Source organism: Leptonychotes weddellii, chromosome 9, assembly GCF_054177405.1.
Source record: "Leptonychotes weddellii isolate Sample4059 chromosome 9, ASM5417740v2, whole genome shotgun sequence".
In the NCBI taxonomy this organism is placed as follows: domain Eukaryota; kingdom Metazoa; phylum Chordata; class Mammalia; order Carnivora; family Phocidae; genus Leptonychotes; species Leptonychotes weddellii.
Window position 1 is genome coordinate 93546872 of NC_138377.1, and position 22403 is coordinate 93569274.

At 51.7% G+C, this 22403-nt stretch overlaps 1 protein-coding gene across 3 annotated transcripts; it reads right to left on the reverse strand.

Annotated features, from left to right (window-relative positions):
• Positions 1-892: 892 nt before the first annotated feature.
• Positions 893-15810, reverse strand: CILP (cartilage intermediate layer protein). 3 transcript variants are annotated; one of them, XM_081831261.1, is made up of 9 exons: positions 15612-15810; positions 13933-14099; positions 11851-11943; positions 10922-11191; positions 9247-9426; positions 8541-8855; positions 7641-7749; positions 6577-6734; positions 893-3955 (listed from the first exon to the last, which is right to left on the reverse strand). In XM_081831261.1, the coding sequence occupies exons 2-9, from the start codon at positions 14018-14020 to the stop codon at positions 1641-1643; spliced, it is 3528 nt and encodes a 1175-aa protein (XP_081687387.1). In that variant the 5' UTR covers positions 14021-14099; positions 15612-15810; the 3' UTR covers positions 893-1640. The 3 variants fall into 3 exon arrangements, with proteins under 3 accessions (XP_081687387.1, XP_081687388.1, XP_081687389.1); XM_081831262.1 differs by lacking the exon at positions 10922-11191 and having other exon boundaries at positions 15612-15808; XM_081831263.1 differs by lacking the exons at positions 10922-11191; positions 11851-11943 and having other exon boundaries at positions 15612-15808.
• Positions 15811-22403: the final 6593 nt, after the last annotated feature.

Here is a 22403-nt window from a genome sequence, read left to right on the forward strand (position 1 = left end):
AACCAAACCCCTGGGAGCTGGGCAGATGCTGATCCAAGAGCCTAAAATCCAGTCCAGGTCAGAGGTGGCCAAAAGGAGCTGCAACTGGGCCGGCCAGGAGATGAAGGAAAGCTTTCTATCCTGATTATGAACAATGCCCTCTCCTCCCTGAGTCCCCTTGGTGTCTTTTCTGAGAGATTCTGGAGAGGTTGGGAGAGGGGCAGTCTGCCTCTTACCCAACACTACACTCTACCACCCTGACTCTAGATGCCTCCAAGATTACTCTGGCGCCATGCACTGGCCTCTGATTTACTATTTTAAACCAAATACTTTTTCCAAAAACAAAACCCTGTCCATCTGGACCAGTAGTTTTACTCAAGGAACAGGGACTATTATACACAACAAAGATCTGGTATCTGGAAAAGCTGGGCGTCTTTAGAAGAGCTTGGAATAAAATTAAAAAGAAAAAAAGCCCATCATTTCTGAGTGAGGTGGGCCAGCACAGCTGGAGAAGGCAGCAAGCAGTGGGGGGTCACTGAAGGAGCACTTGGCCAGCTTACCTGACCCTGGGCCAAAACATTGTATAAGCTCCCCAGCACTGGAGAGAAAGAAAGAAAGAAAGAAAAATAAATAAATAAAAAATAGGACATGTTTTTAGCTTTGCTCAGGAGCCCAGAACATACTCACAACTCCAGGAATCTCTGCTCTTCTCCGCAAGTGGAAAATATGATCCATGAGAACAAACTTGATCACCAGAGTGTGTGCCTAGTTCCTCAACCCTGTAACTGGGTGGCGGGGCTGCAGGGTGGGGGCTGTGCCTCCTGCCACCTTGTGACCACTTTCCAGAATCTCCTCTGTCCCTCAGAGCAGCTGACTCTCTTTATTGGTTAAGAGACAGGACAGGGGCCTCAAAAACAAGTACAAAATGAGCATTTATTGACATCTGCTCTGGGGTACACTGGGCTTCTAGGAAGAACAAAAGTAAATGTAAAGGGAAATGCACTAATATAATTAGCAAACTCTCGCAGTTGTGGATGTGAAATGTTCTTTCCAGACTTGGCAAAGGAGCTACGATTACCCCCGTATCCGACAGCTTAACATGGAATGTATACTAGAGTTCCAAACTCAGCAAAGAAATAAATAAGTTATTTACATTTCAAGTAAAAATATTGTAGTTTATTCCTTTATTTCACCATCATTTATATGTGTCGACTGTGATAGAGGCCTTTCTGACATCCTGTAGACCAAGGCCAAGAAATATGCCTTATATTGGTTACTTGGTCTTTAACATCAGGTTATCATTATTGTAGAGGTGAGCAAAACCCTGCAAAAAGAGAAGGAAGTACATTTTCGTCGATGGCCATAGACTTTACCAATGGTCAATTTGTTGTGTTTCTTGTAAACAGGACAAAAAGACTTTATTTTGACATTTGGGGGGGGCTACGGCCTATCAGTATCATGGGATAAAGACAGTAAGTAAAGGCGTGAAGAAACAAACAAGCAAACTGCACCAGAACAGATGTGCTTAAATTAACCAAGTGACAGTTTATGCATCAGTCTCACAATGGCTGTTGCATGAGGTGGGGGAAGAAAAGTACCAAGAGACTTAGTTGCTTAGAGGCTGCAGAGCAACCCCGGGAAACCTCAGAGAGGCCCCCCGCCTAGCGCCGGCGCTGGCCACGCCTACTAGCCCGTTGCTGTCTCCGTGAGGACACCCTTCCTCTGACGGTGCTTGTGGCAGGGGGCCGGGCAGGGGGGCTTTGGAGGTACTGGAAGGCACTCTGGCGGCCCACTTGCCTCTCTGCGCAGTTGAAGGTGAGGGCCACTCCCACGTTGCTCTTCATGACTCTGGAGGAGCCGTCCGATGTGCCATCAAAGCACCGGCCAAGTGCAATCTCCTTGGCCGTGTGGGGGTCCTGGTCAGTGACAGTGTAGATGCCATAGTTGTGGCCCAGTGGATCCAGGGGTGCCAGCATGGTGTACTCACTGGTGTCATTGTTGACGGCCAGCGGTAGGTGGTTGACCAGGTACTCGTGCAGCATGGAGTTCACACTGGCTCGATAGCAGCTGCCCTGAGGGATGACCTTCACCAGTGTGCGGTCCACGCGGTCCTGGTCATAGAGCATCCCACTGCACTTGAACTCTAGACAGGCAGATGAGACATTGGGCTGGTCCCGGTCTCGTGTGCTCTTCACATCCCGGATTCCATACAACTTCCCCACTGTCTGCCGGTGGGTGCCCCCCATGTTGCGGGATCGCACGTTCACCTCCACCGGCCCCACGATCTTCACCTTGATGTAGCAGGCCCTGAACTCCATTGGCTTGGGCCACCATGCCAGGTAGTCTTCAGTCCAGCTCATAGGGTCATCCTCGTTGAAGGGGACAGTGTTGTAGTCATACCGATCCCCCTCAATCTGGTAGAACCGGAAGTGGGCAGCACTGGGTGGTGCCTCCTCACATGCCCGGAGGTTCTCAAGGGCATAGATGGGCCCATTGCTCTCCTCAGCTGAACTGGGCCTTGGCTTGGCCATGCTGATCTGGAAAGCTGTCTTCTTCACCTGTGGGTCCTCATGATCTGTCCGACGGTATTTGAGCTTATTGAGATAGGGCTGAGGAACACCAATTGCATTTGGGTCGAATTTAGGAGAAGACTGTACCGCTTCCAGTTCTTCCCCAGCCAGGCTTGCCAAGACATAGGCGGAATAGGCATCAGGGGACTGGTCATCACAGAAGGCAGGCAGACAGGCCCCATTGGGCCCTGTGATGACACTGTCAAAGCGGCCCCAGGCCCTGGGGTTGGACGAGAAGCCCGCCCTGGGCTCCAGGTTGATCGCAGAGACCACAACCCCCTGGATCTGCTCACTGGGCAAGAACCTCTCACTCCGGTAGGCCCTAACCTTGATAAAGCACCTCCTGCTTTCTGGGACATCCAGATTAAAGAGCCTCCTTTCACGGATCTCCATGTTGCCAACCAGGAAGGTTCTCTCTTCCCTTTTGCCCCGCCTTTGTCTTTCAAATTTGAAGTCACCTTCCTCCTCCCACAACCCTGTGTCTGGGTTGAGCGACCAGAGTTGCATTGTGGGCACGTGTTCTGGCATCTTGACCTGGGTCGAGTCAAGGTGGACCTTCACGTTGCCAACATTAAGTGACTCTGAGGTGGCCTCGTCTGTGAAGTCCACAGAGAACATACCATATGTCCGAAGGGGGAACGTGTCTCCTTCATCATTGATGAAGTTCAGGTCACTCTGGGCAGCCGTGGCTGTGGAAATATTCCGGGGATCCAGGAAGGTCACACTGGCCTTTACTTTTCCTGTGTAGGGCTCTCCATTCTGCCTATAGAAACTCTTGGATGGGATCTCCAGCTCAGCCATAGGGTCTTCTCCAGCCACCTCCCCTAGGGGGATAATGTTGGTGTCCATGGCCTCCAAGGTGATGGGCTCTTTCTTCCGAAGCATCTTGATCTCATGGAACACCGCACTCCCCTTCTTGTTGAAGGGCAGCACTTTAGTGGTGTTGACGAATTTCTGCATCCTGTCCACAAATGTGAGCACCAACCTCTCCGTGTCCTGGGGAACATGGAGGGTGAAAGTGCCTTTGTAGCCAGTCATGCTCACACGGTTGCTCCCCATGTACACGTGGCCAAAGCGCATGGGTTCCCCATTGTCAGCAGCACTGACGCGGCCACGCACAATACTCCGGGTCTCCGTACACCGCAGACAGCTGCACTCCATGGCCACCTTGGTGGGCAGGGTGTACCCGCTGCATTGGATCTCCCTTTCCTCAGTTTTGGAGATGCCACAGCAGTGCTCCACAGCATCCCGGCACCTGATACCCTTATCCTGCTGCCCTGCACAGGTCTTGACAGGGCAATGGCCCACGTCATAGTAGGAGGAGTTGGTGGCATTCTGGAAGCAATCATGGGGCAGCCGGATAAGGTAGCTCTCAGGGGTTGGATTGCAAGGAGTCTCATCAGCAGCTGTGGAGGGAAACAATGTGAATATTAAAAGTAAGTTCGTGTCCTACACAAAAGGGTACCCTTACCTCACCTCTCTGGAGGGCTTTATGGTTTTCAAAGTACTTTTTTTTTTTTAAAGATTTTATTTATTTATTTATTTGACACAGAGACAGAGACAGGAAGGGAGGGAACACAAGCAGGGGGAGTGGGAGATGGAGAAGCAGGCTTCCTGCGGAGCAGGGAGCCCGATGCGGGACTCGATCCCAGGACCCTGGGATCATGACCTGAGCCGAAGGCAGACGCTTAACAACTGAGCCACCCAGGCGCCCGGTTTTCAAAGTACTTGCATATCCCTGATCCCGATTCTCACAGAACTCTTCTGAGGGAGATGGAATAGCCATTATTTTTTTTATCATTTTTTAAAAAGATTGTATTTATTTATTTGTCAGAGAGAGAGCACAAAGCAGGGGGAGCGGCAGGCAGAGGGAGAAGCAGGCTCCCCGCTGAGCAAGGAGCCCGACTGGGACTCGATCCCAGGATCCTGGGATCATGACCCGAGCTGAAGGCAGATGCTTAACAACTGAGCCACCCAGGTGTCCCTGGAATAGCCATTTTTAATCCCATTTTATATATACGGAAATGGAGTTGGTTACTGAGACCATTAGAGTCATGGTTCTCAGTAGAGGGGTCTTGAAAATTTGTGAGAGTGTTTTGAGTTACCACTAAAATTGAGAGGCTACTGGCATGTAGTGGGTGGGGTGGGGGCTAGGCCTTGCTGCCCTGTGTCCTGTGAGGGCCTGGCACTGCTCTGCATGAAGAATTTGTCTGCATGAAGTTCATGTATCCCAGCAGATAGTCATGTAGGTGGAAAACCTGTTTCAAATGATCAGAGCCTACTATTTTTTATGTGGCTTTAACCATACATTGAATTTTTAAAGAACACAACTGCCATATAAATCAAGTTAAGATTGTGCTTGGTTTAGCTTGGAACTATACCAAGAATTGTTCCTTGTCTCAGGAAAACCGCATACCTGCAGGAGCATTACCCAAGGAAGGTGAACCTCCAATATTATACTCCTGTATCCATCAGGATTTGTAGCTGTTGCATTCGTGGTGACTGGATTTAAGTGCAAGTGTCTGACCTCTGGGTTAGCCTTCTCATGTTGTTATGCCAAAAACATCTACACATTGAATTATATACACTGTTTTGAATTAGAGTTATTTTCTTTTTTCTTTATGTTATAGTTGGGGCCATGCGCACATGTATTTAGAAATTATATGTAGTTATTATCTATCAGTTTGACTTCAGAATGGTAAGGCAGTGTTACAGTAACTGTCACAGGTGGGAGCACTGGTTTTATGGATTGGGAACCACTGTGGAGGGGGCTCCACATCTCCTCTCCAGTGGTCCCAATGCCCTGTGTCCTGTCTGCCCTGAGGTCTGGTGCTCAGTGTTCTCGGAGTCCATGAAATATTTCAGAATCCTCCCAATAAATTTTTTCTCTCCTGCCTTTTGTTTAGTTTTATTTAGGCCAATTATTATTATTATTATTTTATTTGAGAGAGAGAGCGAGAGAGAACATGAACAGGAGGGAGGGCCAGAGGGAGAAGGAGAAGCAGACTCCCCACTGAGCAGGGAACCAGAGGCAGGGCTCGATCCCAGGACTCCAGGATCATTACCTGAGTGGAAGGCAGACGCCCAACCCATTAAGCCCCCCGGGCGCCTCTAGGCCAACTATTAAGATCTCCTCCTCCCCGCCCTCCCACCCCCCACTTTGCAAGTACAGGTTCCTGATTGGTCTTGGCCTCGAGTCTCTCCCCCTCCAGATCACTTCTTAAAGCCAGCTCTAATCAGGTCACCCTCTTCTGTAAACCTTAGCTCACACTGGCCCCTTGATCTAGAGAGGCCAGCCCTCTAGACCTCCATACGCACAGTCCTTGGTCATTATTCAAGGCCGGGGGTTCACAACATTGGCTGCAAATTAGAATCACCTGGGGGAGATTTTAATCTGTGCATGCCTACACCATATCCCAAACCCATGACATCAGACTCTCTGGAGGTAAGACCCAGTCGTCAGTATTTTTAAAAATTCAGCAGGTGATCCCAATGAGTAGCCAAGGCTGTGACCCACTATTTAAACTCCAGCTGAAAAGCTGATCCCTCAAGCAGTCATCCAAGGTCACTCACACTGAAAGGTCTTTGTGTCTCGTCTTTTTTTTAAGATTTTATTTATTTATTTGACAGATAGAGACATGGTGAGAGAGGGAACACAAGCAAGGGGAGTGGGAGAGGGAGAAGCAGGGAGCCCAATGCGGGGCTCAATCCCAGGACCCTGGGATCATGACCTGAACTGAAGGCAAACGCCTAACGACTGAGCCACCCAGGCACCCTTCTGTGTCTCATCTTATCTCCTGTTTTAGTGCATTTTTCTATCTTTACTTATTTGTCTCTTATTTCTGTTTCTTCACCCTCTTGGACTGGCAGCTCTGTGAGGGTAGGCTTCAGGACTGTGAGATCTTTGTATCCTGGAGGGCATAGCACTGTGCACAGCACAGAAAAGCCCGAGCTTTTACTGCCCAGATATGGCCACTTGGGTGCTCCCCCGGCCCTGTGGCAGACTCAGGGACGCTGACAGGCTTACCTATGACAGTCAGCTGGGCCACCTGCGACTTCACAGCCCCAGCATCACTCTGTGCCTTGCAGAAGTACTCGCCAGCCTGGTCCTGTTGCAGGTTCCTCAGCATGAGCTTACTCTCATGCTTGTAGAGGGAGGGGTCCAGCAGCGTGTCATTGTGGTACCTGCAAGGAATGGAGCAGAGCCTGAGGGGATGGTGGGAGAGCAGGTACCCTTGGGGAGAGGGCCAGGAGCCAGCTGTCGGGGAGGCAGATGATGCCTGGGGCCCTGCAGATGCTAACACCACCTGTGACCTAGCTCATCCAAGAGCACTCACTGGCCTGGGAGTCAAGGGACTTCATTCTGAGTCCCAGCCTCACTACTACCTGGCTGTGGATCCTTGGACAAATCATCTCACCTCTCTGAGATTTAGCCTCCTGGTCTGTGATTCCCTAGCTGACTTCACAGAATTGCTGGAGCATCAGACAGGACAATGGCTGTGAAATAAATATCTGTGAAGGCTAGAGGACTCAGCCCTCGGGGACTCTGACCTGGCGTGCTTTTGTGAGGGGAAGCAGGGCTGGGGAACCTTGTTCTGTGTCCCAAGGATATCCAAGTCAGGACCCTGAGACCAGAGCTGCTCTGTGGGGACCCCAGCTGCAAGAGGATAGTAACAGGGCTGGCTGGTTGACGGGGTGGCCTCAACCCCACTGGTTCCCACTTATAAATGCCAACCTGTGGGCTCTGTGCCAAGGCCTTACAAATAACTTTATCCTGTTGGTTATTGTTATGATTAATAAGTCCAGACCCAGGGGCGCCTGGGTGGCTCAGTTGGTTAAGCGGCTGCCTTCGGCTCAGGTCATGATCCCAGGGTCCTGGGATCGAGCCCCGCATCGGGCTCCCCGCTCGGCGGGGAGCCTGCTTCTCCCTCTCCCTCTGCCAGCCTCTCTGCCTACTTGTGCTCTCTCTCTATCTCTCTGTCAAATAAATAAATAAAATCTTTAAAAAAAAAAAAATAATAAGTCCAGACCCAGTGTAAGAAAGGTCTGGTCTCCAAGAAGACTTGGCAAGGAAACTGGCAGAACACTCACCAGAAATACTTGTCCGGACTGGGCTTCCCCATGGCCTTACAGCAAAGGGACACACTCTGCCCAGCTCTCCGTGCTTTTGTCTCTGGGTTCTTCACGATGTATGGAGTCTCTGGGACAGGAGACAAGAAATGGCGATTTGGTTTTTTGCTCTGTGGCAGATTGTCTAGAGCCTTGCTCCCTCAAGTTTTTTGCTGTGTGTTAAAACTGTATGACTTTATGCCTCCTCCCACTCCTAGCTCCTCTCTAATGGAAGTGGTCCAGAATGGAGTCCACCCACTCCACACCCTCGGCCTAGGATCAGCTTCTGCAGCCTCTCAAGCAGCATTTGGGTGGGGCAGTAGAGAACCAAGGGGACCTTGTGCAAGCCAAGATTCCTAAGCACTGCCTTTGGGACAGAGCTGGCTGTTTTGAATAGTGCAATACTCCCATTCTGCTGCCTCCAGCAGAATGTGCTGGCCATTCTGCACCATTTCTGGATTCCCCCAGCCTGTCTATAAACTCCAAATCTCATAATGTATTATAACTGACTATTTTAGATAAGGTGGCCAGGAAAGAATTCATACATTTGAGAGAGCAATCCGTGTTGACATCTGTGGGAAGAATACTCCAAGCAGAGTATATAGCAAGTGCAAGGGCCCTGAGGCAGGAGTGTGCCTGCATGTTTGAGGAACAGCTAGGAGGCTATTCTGGCTGGAGTAGAGTGACTCAGTGGGGGTGGAAGGAAGAGTAACGGAAGAGGAGAACAGAGAAGTATGGGGGAGCCAGATGATGTAGAGCCTTGTGGGTCATGGTAAGGATTTGGGAATTTACTCTGTAAGCTGCTAAGGCAGCTCTTAGCACTATGATCCCTTTATTTAAAAGTCTAGCCTTCCTGTCCAGCTCTTCCCCGGAGAACAGTACCTGCCCTCCTGAACTCCGCATTGACAGTGGCTGTTTTTAGGCTAGTCTTGGGCATCGTGAGCATAATGGGGGCAAACTTGGCCTTTGTGATCTTCAGAATGCTTTTGCCATCAGGGCACAAGCCAGGGACTCGGAACCTCCCATTGCTGTCTGTCTTGGTCAGTGGCTTAGGAGTCTTAGTCAGCAGGTAGACAGTGGCCCCCGAGGCTGGGGCACCCCCAGGGAGGGAGACAGCTCCGTGTAGCATGAAGTCCTGGCACATGCAGGCATCACAGTCAGCATTCACCTGGCCCATGGGGCAGGTCAGGTCACAGGCTGTGGAAGAAGGGGCCACATCAGGAGGGCTTATGTGGATTCTGGCTCTCCTTCAGGGACATCTCAGCCTATGGACTCACACATGCTTCCCCTCCCCCTTAGGTCTTTGTTACCTTTCCTTATCAGCCTGTGTGACTAATTCCTATTCATCCTTCAAGACTTAGCCCAGGACACTTCCTCCAGGAAGCCATCCTTGATTCTCCTAAGTTACAATTGACCCTGCTCTGTGCTCCCACGTTATCCTCTACATCCCCCATCAGAGCACATAACAGATGCTCATTTAATTCTTGGGGAATGAATGAATCATTCTCAGTCTGACCCTCTGCCCTAACCTTCTAGGCTGCTTCAGCTCAGTTGCATGCCTTCCCAGCACCAGGAGCAAGAGTAGTACCTGTACAGGGCTGGTTCATGCAGAGCCGGCCCTCTTCAGAGGCCTCATTGCAGAGTGAAACAGTCTCTGCCAAGCAGGTGCGTGTTCGGGTCTGGACTCCAGTGTGACCACAAGCAGCAGAACACTTGCTCCAGTGAGACCATGGGCTCCAGACGCGCTCTGTGTCTCGGCGCAGGGACCCTGCAAAGAGGATCAGCAGATGGTCTGACTTGCCTCCCGAGGGCACTCTGTCAGCAAATCTGCCCCTGAGGCTGTTTTCTCTCAGAGAGACAGGGTCTCTCTTCACATGATAGACATCATTGATATTTATATTTACTGCAATGACTTTTCCAACAGATGAAAGTCAAGAGTCCTGAGGAAGTGGTGTCTCTAATTTGCACAGAGGTACCCTATGGGCCCGGGGTGGCTCTGAGAGGGACTTGTTGGCCAAGCACTGGGACCTGGATATGCTGTCCTAGGATGTGCAGGGATAGACCATCTTCCCTCCCCATCAGTGTGGAAACAGTCATATGTTCCTGTGGAAGGGCTCCCTCCGGGTCAGGGTCTGGGACCTCAGTGACTCAGACCTCACGCTTCCCCACCCCCTCACCTCTGCTCTGAGGCCTGTGTGCAGCAATGGGGCCCTGCGACCTTGCCCAGCCTGAGCTCCCACTCTGGATGACCACTACTGCCACCCGGGCCTGCGGGGTCAGGCCGTGCGCGCCCACCCAGGAAGGGAGGGTGACCGTCTGAGAAGTGGGCAGTCTTGCAGCTGGCTCTGTATTATCCTATGTGGAGAGGGAGGATGTCGCGCATGAACTCTTGGACTCTGTAAACACCGACGTGAGTTCAAATCCCAGCTCCCCACTTATCAGCTGCAGAATCGTGAGAAATTACCTCACCTCTCCAGGTCTGGAGTAACTTGTCAAAATGGAGATTCCTCACAGGTCAGTTATAAAGACTGAGTGATGACTACAACGAGCCCAGTGTCTGGCACATGAGGGCGATCATAGAAACTAACACTGAGTGAACGTTCACCTGGGTTAAACCCGCTATATCCATTGTCTCATTTAATTCTCATAAAAACCCACATCAAGGTGTATTAATATTTACTAATTTCACCTGTTCTATTGGTGAGAAACCTGAGGCTCAGAGAGCTTCAGAAAATTTGCCTAAGGGGCGCCTGGGTGGCTTAGTCAGTTGAGCGTCTGCCTTCCGCTCCTGATCTGGGTCCTGGGATCTGCATCAGGCTTCCTGCTCAGCAGGGAGCCTGCTTCTCCCTCTCCCTCTGCCCCTCCCCATCACTCATTCTCTCGCTCTCTCTCTCAAATAAATAAATAAAATCTTTAAAATATAATAATAAAATTACATTTAAAAAAAAAAAAGAAAATTTGCCTAAGGAGCACAGTTCAGATGGTAGACCCAAGATTCAAACGCAAGCAGCCCAACTCCGGAGCCTGTGGTCTTCACCTCCTTGCCACTCACACTCAATGAGCGGGTTGAACGGAAAGTACCCGTTGGCACAGAACATTCTTGGGAAGATCATGGCTCTCATGACATTAATGTGTTTCTCTGAGGGAGTCAAAGCCTGTGCATGGGTGTGATATCCAGAGTTCCTGTGGCCAGATGCCAATCCTGGCCTCTCCCTGTGCCAAGGCTGGTGGGAGGTAGGGGCTCAGGGACTGTCCGGGCTCACCTGGTGGGCAGAGGAAGCGCACGGTGTAATTGGAGCAGTTCTGGCCGGGCCGCTGCTCCCTGTTGAGGCACCAGAAGCCCTCACGGAGACTGCCATGGACCACCTGGCCAGTGCTGCCTGCAGGCATCCAGTCAGTGGTCCGAGCCTCTAGCCTCAGGGGGCGAGCACACACACGGCCCCCATAGTAGAATTGAATGGCATCCAGCCGCTCATAGTCACCCTGCCCCCCTGGGTGGTCGATGTTGAACCATGTTGTCCACTCACCAGGACCTGAGAGGTAGAGGCAGGTCAGGGAGGAGCCAGGCCCCAGAGCCTCAGGGGGAGCTCCATCCTTCTTTTCTGCTTAACTCCTGATACCTCTCACCCACCCCCATTGGTCTCGGATGCTGTCGCATCTATCTCTCCAGCATCCCTCCAGCCTTTTAACCTTCCGCTCCCGCCACTCCATTAAAGCTCTCAGCAGCCCGGCTCTGCCATGTCAGTAACTCCCTGCCTGGTCTCTCTACTTCCAAGTTCCCCTCTTCCCACCCCCACCCCTCCCCGACACTGCAGTTAGGGTGAGCTTTCTCCGGGTGGCTTGGACCCCACCACTCACCAGCTTTAAATCCCTTAGCCAGGCATTGAGGGTGAGCTGGTGAGCCGGCCCCGGCTATCTCTCCATCCTCATCCCCCCGCCCCCCACTGTCTCCCACCAGCGTGTGCTCTGGCCCCAGCAAGCTCTATAGCATTCCTGAATATGCCAGGCAGCTTCACATTCTAAGCTGTCCTATTTCCTAGGTCCATCTGCCTGGACAGAGATGTAGGTTAAATGCCTTGTAAAAGTGGGTTTCCATGGAAACCAGGACACGGTGCCCTGGCTTCAGAGATTCTCCCAGCAAGCTCAATAAAGATCCCCTCTCTTGATCCTCCCTGCTCCAGCCACAACTCACTTTCCAGAGAGTCAACAGGCTTGGCAAAGATGCTGGAGGTCCTCCTCCCAGGCTGGACTCTTCTTACCGACTGGGTGAGCATGGTCTGCCTCCCTGAGGGCAAGGAGGAGAAGTGAGAGGCCAGGACTGTTAGTTACAGGGGCCCAGCAGCATCCTGCTACCCCAGCCTTTCAAGATGCAGGGAAGCAGGTGATGTGGTGGATGGAGCATGAGCACTGGACATGGGTTCAAATCTCCACTCTGCCACTACCTAGCTGTGCAACCTCACGGAAGCTTTATTCTTCTAATTGCATTTCCCAAATCACAGGGCTGCATTAACAATTGCTACATCGTAGGGTTCCAGTGCCTATTCAGGGTGATAGTGAATGTAAAGAGACCTGGCATGGAGTGAGTGCATGCTCAGCAGATGTAGTTGTCTTTTTTTTTTTTTTTTTAAGATTTTATTTATTTATTTGACAGAGAGAGACACAGCGAGAGAGGGAACACAAGCAGGGGGAGTGGGAGAGGGAGAAGCAGGCTTCCCGCTGAGCAGGGAGAGCCCGATGCGGGGCTCGATCCCAGGACCCCGGGACCATGACCTGAGCACAAGGCCGATGCTTAATGACTGAGCCACCCAGGCACCCAGATGTAGTTGTCTTATTGCTCTTGTTCTAAAAATGGATCATCAGATGCTGCTGAGCCACCACTGGGCTGGGGCTCCTATGTTAGGATCTGAGCCTGTCCTTCTTGGCAGAATGGAGCCTTATTTTCCTCATCTGTAAAATGGAGATATTAATTCCCACCTCAGAGGATGGTGGTCCACTTGGTGTGAGAATTTCATGAGGTAGCCCAAGTAAACATCTCTGAAGTATGCGGAGATTGAGAATGTGAGTTCCAGAGGCTCTGCCACGTCCTGTTTGACCTTGAGCCAGATACTTGACTCATTTGACCCCTGTTCCCTCATCATAAAATGAGGATAAGAATAGTTCTTGCCTCAAAGGCTTCTGGAGATTAAATAAGCTCATTCATAAAATCCACTGAGAGCAATGCCTAGCACGGTGTTTGCTGAGTAAGTGTCAGCAACTCCTAAAGACAGGTACAGGGTCCTCAGGCCACAAGCAACTTCCAGCCCCACCCCATCTGAGGCTGGTTTGGGGCCTCCTGAGTGGGGAAGGAGAAGGAGAGCAGAGAGCAGACAAGCTTTGAAAGGCAATTAGTTCTCATGGGAGGAGCCAAATCAGAATTCTCTCTGCTGCTTAATTGGGGTGATAGGAGCTCTTTTAATCAAACTAATCTGATTTCCCCTCAGATGGCTGAATGTTAATCATCTTCACAAACGGCAGCTGTCAGGGTGGAAAGAGCAAGGTGGGAGGCGGGCGCACACGGGGTTTGGTAAAATGGTGAGACAGGCTTTGTTCCTGTTCAAGGGCTCACAAAGGCTGCAGGGCATGCAGCTTTACAAGAGGGCTTTGAGCATTTTTTGCCCTACTCGAGTAGGTTGTTAGAAATCAGGAGAGGCAGGGGTGATGCGAGAGAGCATATAGGGCAGGGCTGGGAGCGCTGATGCTCGGGTGCACCAGGCATATGCCCTCTACCTGTTCCTTCAGGAACTCAGGGTCACCAGAGGATGGGGTCAGAGGGGACAAGGGGACCAGAAGGGGGTCTGGAATCTGTGAAATTCGGCTGCATGGTCTAAATGAAATTGAGCTTTAAGAGAAAAGAATTTTTATGAAACTAAAACCATACCACACCCCAACCTGCTTCTGAGAACCCCGTGATCCCTTGTGATTCCCTTTTGCTGTGACTGCCAGGAATCTCAGAGCTAAATTTAGCACCCAGCAGTGATAACCCTCTTACCTTTTTCCTCCCTTTGAATGACAGCTAATCCCCCTCCTCATTTAAAAGATTCTGTTCTGTGGGTTTTAATATTGGGAACTATCTCAAATTCTCTGGGAAAACAAGCAGGATATAAATTATTAATAAGTCTATAGACCAGCCTGAGGTCTTAAGGCCATTGCTGCGGCCCATAATTGGGTCCCAGATCAGATATGACTTCACTATGACAAGTAGAAGCTTGGGAGAGAGCAGATACTTAGCCCATACCTGACACAGAGGTGACTTCCAGGACCAGGAAGAAGAACACCCAGGCCTTGGTCCCCACCATCTTTTCCCCAGGCCCTGTGGGAAACATGGCAGGAGATGGGTGAGGGTGCTTCAGAGTTGGGACCTCCTTGGAACGTAGTCCCCTGGGAAGTTTCTCAGATCCAATGACCGGCGAAGAAACAAAGCTTATCAGGTTCCACATTTCTGTGTCATCTCTTATGGCTTGAGCAGAACTATTTTTTGACCTATCGAGGGTGGATGGGTAGACAGAATAAAGTCTCATGGGAGGTAACACCTGCCCCAGCTGTGAATCTGGGCAGCTTGGGAGGTGCAGAGGCTCAGGATTTGAGTTCAAATAAGGCAAACCTGGATTCAGATCCAGGCTCCAGGACCCCATATCCAGATGGGGCACAAGGGAGAGCAGGGGTGAGGAAGTACCTTGCCAATGGGGAGGGGCTTGGGCTTACTCCCAGCAGCCTCTTGAGTGACTAATTTATCACTTCCAAGACCTGGGCCTGGGGGCATGTTTTGCTACCCTTTGGTGGGGCTCACACTCTTGCACAAAGGGGCTACCCATGAACACTGTGCAGCCCAGCCCTGACTGCCTTGGCCCCTCACAGGACGTGCAAGCGGGAGGGCGCAGATGCTTCAGACGCATGACCTCCATGAACACATTCCCAGATGTGAACAGGCTGCAGCTGGAACACATTTCTGGCCTGTTTGGTGGGGCCTGGCTGGGAGTTACAGAGCCAGGAGCTCCCTGAAGGAGAGCAGAGGGGACACACTGTGCGTAGCCAGGGCTCCCCAATAACTGTTAAGCATGGGTCAGGGGCTGTAGGAGCCAGGAGAGACAAGTGGGCCTGACAATAAAGGCAAAGATCCGTGGGGGTATGGCCCAGGCTCTTGCTCATTTTTTATCTCTCCCCAGAGCTCTGGCCAACCCAGAATCTGACCAGTTCCTGGAGATTCAAAAGTGACTCCCTTCAACATCCAAAGTCCAGGGTGTGGTAGGAAAGAGGAGATTCCTTTTTTTCTGGAAAAAAAAAAGGATCCAAAAGCACTTGTCTGTCCCAGGAGAAGAATAAACCAATCCCACATTGCAGATCTTCTAGCTCTAAGCCCACTAACCTCCCCCTCAACCCCCACTCCCCGCTCCGCCACCACCATTTTCTCAGTCAAGGGAACAGAGGCATGGGGGTCCCCAAGGTCCCCATCGTGTGTCTTACCCCAAGCTCCTGGGCTCGGAGCAGGGAGCTGAGTGCTACCCAGCATTCAGTCCGAGACCGGTCTAAGACTGTCTGGGAGGCCAAGGTGGCCTGAGGCACTTGTGGAAAAACCATTTCCCATCTGGCAGGCCACGGAAGTTTCCTCAGCATATGCTCTGTTAGTTAGGCTCCCCATCCCACGCTCCTCAGAACTCTCGGACTAAGCAGACTGGCTGACCGCAAGGAAAAAGCAGACACCCAGAGGTACAGACCCTGACTGGGACCATTTGAGAGTCCCTGACCTCAGGTGAAAGACGGGGAGGACTTTGGACCAATGTGGGGAGAAGAGAGAATTTCAAAGCAGAAAGGGGGGGATCTTCTTTGGGGGAGATGCAGGGTGATCAGGGGAGGGCAGGAGTAGCTGAGCGGGGCGGGAAATGCAGGCATGGGGTGAGGAAAAGGGGAGTGGAGCTCACCGTGTCCTGAGCGGGACTCCTCAGCTGGGGGGTTCAAGTCTTCGTCTCTCCTGTCCAGCGGCCAGGCCTTATATAGCGCAGCTGGTGGCTCAGCCCCTGGCAGTGTGCCAGGCGGAGCGCGGCGAAACCAGATCTGAGCACGGGGAAGCTCAGCCTCCCCGTCCCCTCCCCACATCCCCTGGAGCTCCCTGACTCCTGGATTTCACTTCCAGATCCTTAGGGGGGAGGCTGCAGGCCCTGGGGAGAGGCCAGGTGGGCAGCGGCCTGGGGCTCCACAGACCGGAGCGGAGAGACACATGGAGGGGTAGGGTGGGCAGTGGGAGCAGCCCTGGGAAGGGGCCAAGGGCTATTCTACATCTGGGCAGCATTTCATGGCTGGCAGGGGGCGGGGGGTGTCCTCTTGCCTAAGCTTTGCTTGCTGATCCCCCACATTCCCCTGACCCGCCCCTACAGAGAAAGAACTTTGCTGGTGTTAGCACATACTCCAAACTCTCTTAGGCACATAAGTCACCTGGTCTCCCAACTGGGGGTACCTGGTCTGAGCTGGGTGAATACCCAGGTTCTCTGGCCCCTGCAGGAACACTCAGAGAAATTTAGAAGGGAAAGGGACAAAGGAATTAGAGGACACAGGATGTCACTGGTGAGAACAGTTCTTCCCTGCCCCTACCTCCTTCCATCCGGGTGCCTGTCTATGTCCACTGGGGCCCAGAGGCCCTGCATGTAGACTCTCGGTGACCTTGCCGGACGGTCATAGATGTGTGCGTGTCTGACTTCAGGTACAGGGCCCACTGCGCATGCACAGCCTTACCCGTAGGTGGCGTAAGCAGCCGTCTGGGCTTCCAGACTTGAGCCGCCTCCCAGCCAGCAGCCGGCAGGAGTCTGCCTGTCTGTCCAGGCAGTGGCAGTTCTAGAGCTTTAGCAAAGCAGTAGAATCCCCTGGAGGGCTGACTGCTGGGCCCCACACCGAGTTCCTGATTCAGTACGTCTGACGTGAGGCCCGAGACTGTATTCCTAACAACTCCCAGGTGATATTGATGGTTCATGCACCACATTAGAGTCCCAGCTGGAGGCAGAAGATGGGGAGGGATGTACTAGAAATCACAGCAGGAGCTGCTAGGACCCCCCTCATGTGCCAGGCTCATTGGGCCTAGGCTGGGCTTCCTGCCTCATGCCAGGGCCTGGAGATGGAGTCCAGTGGTCCATCCCAGTGGCCTCCAGTACCAAGTGTCGGCTCACTCGTTCCATACACCCTCATTAAGCTCCTATTCATGGCAGGCTTTAGGTTGGGCACTGGGAGGCCACAAGGGAGGAAACATGTCCTTGCATTCAGAGGAATGAGCCTCACATGGTAATGATCGCACAGTGAGGAGTGCAGACCCTCATCCAGAGAGCTGTGTATATGTGCTTGTGTGTGTCTGTGTCTTTGTCTCTGAGTGTGTGTGTGTGTGTGTGTGTGTGTAAGCTTGAGTTTAGGAACCCTGTTTCTCTGAGCATCACCCTAGACATGGGCTGCTGGGAGAGAGGGTGGGTATGGAAGAAGGATGTTGAGCAGCAATGGCCCGCGAGCTGACCTAAAGCACAGATCTGGTTTGCTTTTTCTCCTGGAGCCTGGTCTCCCTTGCAGCCCCTAGCCCTTGGCCCATAGATTCTGTAGCCAGCCCCAGTCTCGTCCAATTTGTTGTCGGAGCCAAACCATGAAGTAGCTACAACCGTGGCTTTGAAGGCTGTCTGAACTGAGGAAAGTCCGTAAGAGCTCTACTAGTCTGGGGCACCTGTGTGGCACAGTCGGTTAAGCCTCTGACTCTCGGTTCGGCTCAGATCGTAATCACAGGGTCTTGAGATCAAGCCCTGAGTCGGGCTCTATGCTCAGCATGGAGTCTGCTTAAGACTCTCTCTCCCTCTCCCTCTGCCGCTCCCCGCCCCCTCTCTCTCAAATAAATAAATAAATAAATCTTTTTTAAAAAAAGAACTCTACTTGTCTGAGGACAGACAGACAAAGACTGAACTGCACTAGCCAGATCAAAGGACAGGAGAAAAATAGGAACTTGGGAGTCAAAAGCCTAGTACTGGCTCTATTGCTGATTCTGATGTATGACCTTGGACAAGCAAGGCCTACATCAGGCCTGGGTGACCCCAGGCCTCAGTGTTCCCTCCCGTGCAACCAAAATTTGGACTGAGCAAGCTCCAAGGCCCTCACCAGTGCTGGCAAGGCTGATAAGATGCTAACAACAAACACTGTAGGGAGGAGAGAGAGGAAAGCATGACAGCTGCAAGAAGTCTGGCCAGGGGGGCGCCTGGGTGGCTCAGTTGGTTGAGCGACTGCCTTAGGCTCAGGTCATGATCCTGGAGTCGCGGGATCAAGTCCCGCATCGGGCTCCCTGCTCGGCAGGGAGTCTGCAAAAAAAAAAAAGAAGTCTGGCCAGGGATCAAAATGGAGGCCAGAGAAGCAATGTGACCACTGAGGCTGGGTAAAGAGAGCAAGGTATACAGGAGAGGGAGGTGGGGGGAAGTAAACCAGAGGATCAGAAGTCAAGGTCAGGATAATCAGTTGCTTTTCAAGGCCTCCACTCTAGAACCCCAGGGTATGTGAAAGAGGCCTCCCCAGCCTCCCAACTGCACCCTCTCTTCTCTGTCGGTAGTGGGAGGCAGAATACCCTATGGGGTGAGGGTTTGGCAAAATGGAGCCCTTTAGGCCACGAATCCTGCCTGGGTCTCCTTGGTTGGCCCAGAACTCACACTGAAGACCCCACTTCCCTAGCCCCAAATGGTCAGTGTCATGGTTGGCACAGGGCTGAAGGACTGTGTGCTAGAGTCCCTGGGTTCCAATCCCAACCCTGCCATTTGTGTTCCTCCAGCTCATGTCCTCCCTCCCACCACCACCTACTCCACCCCCAATCAAAGCATCCTTTCCTGTCCCAAGTGGGATGGAGCTGTGAGACGTGCAGGACTAGACTGGAGGGAATCTGAGTCTATCCCCACTGCCCCTCTCAGGATTCCTTTGAGGAAGAGGAGGGCTGCTGTCCTCAGTCAGGACCCTAGGATAGACAGGGCTTGGGAGGTAGCCACAGATCTGGACTGTCAGGGCCTGGCCTGGATAGGTCAGCCCCAGCCACAAGTGGCCATCTGGGGCTTGCACAGGCCAGGCTAGTCTGCAACAGCTCCAAGCCCCTGCCTGGAACACACTGGAAACCTATCAATCACTCCCACCCCTGTCCAAGGGATCAAGGGGCTTGGAGCCCAGTTTAGCCAGGCCACCTGCGTCCTAAGCCTATGGCCGCAGTCCCTACCCTGCTGAGGGGAAAGGAGCTTGGGAACACTGGGGGGTGAGGGGGTGGGGGCAGGAGGGTCTGATGTGGTCCTAGTGGCTCCAGAAGGTGCTCTGCCTCTTGCATGCTCTCTGACCCCTCTCCCATAGTCCCATTATCGCCCCCCTGTGGCCTGAGGAGGCTTGGCAGGCCTGGGATAGGCCTGCTGGTGATTGCCAGGGACTGGAGGACTTGAGTGCAGCTCTGAGTGACCATCAGGGGCTGCTGAGCCAGGACTTGGAAGCCCAGAAACCCGGAGTCCAGGGCAGTGGGAGAGCTCACTCTCTGACCTTGTTCTCCTTGTCCCGTATACAGTCTGTCACTGTTCCACCTCTGTGCCTTTATAGTTTTATTCCTCACTTTCTGTATCTTGAAATACAGCCCTTCCTCCCCATCAGTGTGAATGTCCCCATCTTTCAAAGCCCTATCTCAGTCTCCTCCTTCCTGCCCTCTCTGACCCCCAGGCCCACCCCGATTATTCCTTCTAGGATAATGTTCAGTCGCATGTGGTTGGCACTCTAATTTACAAAGCACGTTCACGGTCATCATCTTCAGCCTCACAGCAGATCTGTGAGGCAGGGACGATCACACCCATTTTACAGAGGAGAATCTGAGGCTCCGAGAGGTGAAGTCACTCAGACGCAGGAGGTCTTAACCCAAAGTTGCCCCTAGAAACCAGTGATTTAGTGTAGACCTTGTCATAGGCCCTCAGCTCCGATGAGCCATCATGGAAATCACATTGCAACTATATGCTCCTCAGTGAGAACTTGCTCGAATAGTCTGACTCTGCCTGCCTGGCACACATAACCTGCTTCCTATACATCTAAAGATATTCCCTTTTAACACAATCCAGCTATCATACCATGACTGCAAATTCTCTGCAACTCTCCCAGTATAAGGTGGAGTCTATTTACTCACTCCTTTGACCTGGGCTGGCTTTGTCACTGCTTTGAGCAAAGGAATATGACAGAAGTGATGCTCTACAAGTTCTGGAGTTTAGACCTCAAGAGACCTTCACCCTCTTGGAACACTGTCCTGAGACCACCCTGTAAGGAAGTCAATCTATCCTACTGGAGGATGAGAGACCACATGGAGGAGCACTAAGGCCCCCAGCGAACAGCCAGACAGGTGGGCCATCTTGAACTTCCCACCACACTAGTTGCATGAGTGAGCCCAAATAAGACCAGCGGAGGAATGGTCCAGCCAAAATAATAATTTTTTTATTAAAGAACCACTGAGTTTTGGGGTGGTTTGTTATACTGCAGTAGATGACTGGCTCACCAAGAGTAAAAGCTTTTTCCATTGCAATCGGGAAAGCACAACTCAGACTGGTTTAAGCAGAAAAGAAATCTGATGGCTCTCCTAACTGTCGTCCTAGGGAAAACTGGATCGGGGTACTCAGACAACATCAGGCCTGTTCTCTTCTCAGATCTCGACAGCTTCCTCTGAGATGGCTTTATTCTCAAGGAGGGTGTAGCAGTCTGTATTTCCCGAAGAGGGCTACAGCAATGGCTTCCATCGCGCATGTTCTTGTTCAATGTGATGGTGTTATTCTGCCATCAAGAGAGAGAATCTCATTTCCCTCCCCTTGAATCTGCACTGGCCTATGACTGGCTTGCAACCAAGAATGAGGTGGACTTCTAAGGCTACACACAAAAGGTCACACAGCTTCCTCTTGGATCTCTTGGGACATTCACTCTGGGGAAAGCCAGCTGCCATGTGGGAAGTCTAACTACCCTGAGACCACCATCCTGGAGAGCCCTGGTGTAGAGTTCTGGTCAGTAGTCCCAGCTGAGCCCAGACTTCCAGCCCTCCCTACCAAGGCACCAAACATGTGAGTATAGATATCTTGGACAGACCAGACCAGCCCATCTACCAGATGAGTACCACTGAGGGGCCTCAACTGACATCACAAAAAGTAGAATTACCCACTCAAGGCCTACATGAAGTCCTGACCTATAGGTCATTTAAGCCACTAAGATTTGGGGTATTTTGTTACACAGCACTAGTAACTAGAGTAGAGCTGTTTCCATGTTGTATCTTCCAGAAGCTCCAGGCTCCTTCTTAGCACATCTCAAATCTCCAGTGGAAGGAACGTGTCTCTTCCCCAATTGTTCCAGCAGTTCTGGCAGAGGCCCTCCTTGACCCATTCCTGACCCAGTCCCTGTAACCATGGGATGGAAAGCTCTGATAAGCCCATTTCTGGAGCCAGAGGTAGATCAGCCCCACTGGAGTCACAGGGACTGATTTTTCCCGAAGGAAAATTGTGGTGCAAAAATGGATGTTGGGAAGAAAAAAATGACATGTACCTACTAAAAACACAACCACAATCACAAGCACCCTTATCCTAGGAGGGGTTGACCCGAAATGTCTAACTACTAACTTTGATATCAGGAGTTGAGTCTTGATATCAAGAGACTAGTTTCACAGCCTATCAGCCTGGAGAGTTTACTTTCCATTTGCTCTGTTACAAACCTACCCATGTGTGACTCCTCTCCACCTTGTAACCACATCAACACACCCCAGTAGAGCTGAGCAAAACTGAAACACCATAACTCCAGCTTAGGAAATGGAAGAAAAAGAAAGAAATCTGTGAGCACCTCGTCTTACTTTGTGCAGGTCTTAGGTGGGAGCAAATTCCCACAGAATGGGCTATGGGTCCAGCAGGTACCCCAAAGCATGTCCAGTAGAGCACTCCACCTTGCATAATATGTTTACTGTCACCACAGAATGCTCCTCCAGCTTAAACCAGGGTCACCCCACTGTCCCCCTGGTGCATCTACCACAGACACAGCCTTACATTCACACACAGAGTCTCTCGAGCTCACCATAATTACCACAACATGTTCACGCCCCGTTGTTTTCACCACGGAATATGGGATTCCCATGATGTCCCCACAGTGTTCACCAAGCTTGGTGTGGTGTGCTCACATTCACCGCAGTGTCTTTATCACACTTAGAGTTTGCTCACACCCAGTGACATTGTAGCGTGTACTGCATGAACCAGTGAGTTCCTATTCTATACGTAGACATCATGGTGTCCCCACTATTTCTCAGAAACATCTACAGTCACGATCTTGTGTAGGATCAGCAGTGTGCACTCACTAGGGTGTTCTCTCAAGAGTGTTCACATACCCCTCCCCTGACTTGTCACACTCACCACGAAGTGTTTGCGCGGGTTGTTCATGAAATTCGACCCGAGCATCTCCCAGACTCTGCTGCTTGTTTCCTGTGACCCGAGGCCTCTTTTCATGACTCCCTCAAGACGGCCCAGGTGGCTCTGTGTGTGGTAGGGCCTCAGCTCTGACCAAGATGCTGGCAGTCCAAAAGAGCCTGAGGCAGTGATGGGGGCGGCCTTGCTCAGGGATGAGGTGAGGTGGATGCTGTGTAGAAATCCTCTCGGGCAGTAAATTCCAGTGACTTGCAGCTGCTTTATGGGCTAGAGCTATGGAAAGTTGAGTGTGAGGAGCCTCCCTCTTTCCAAG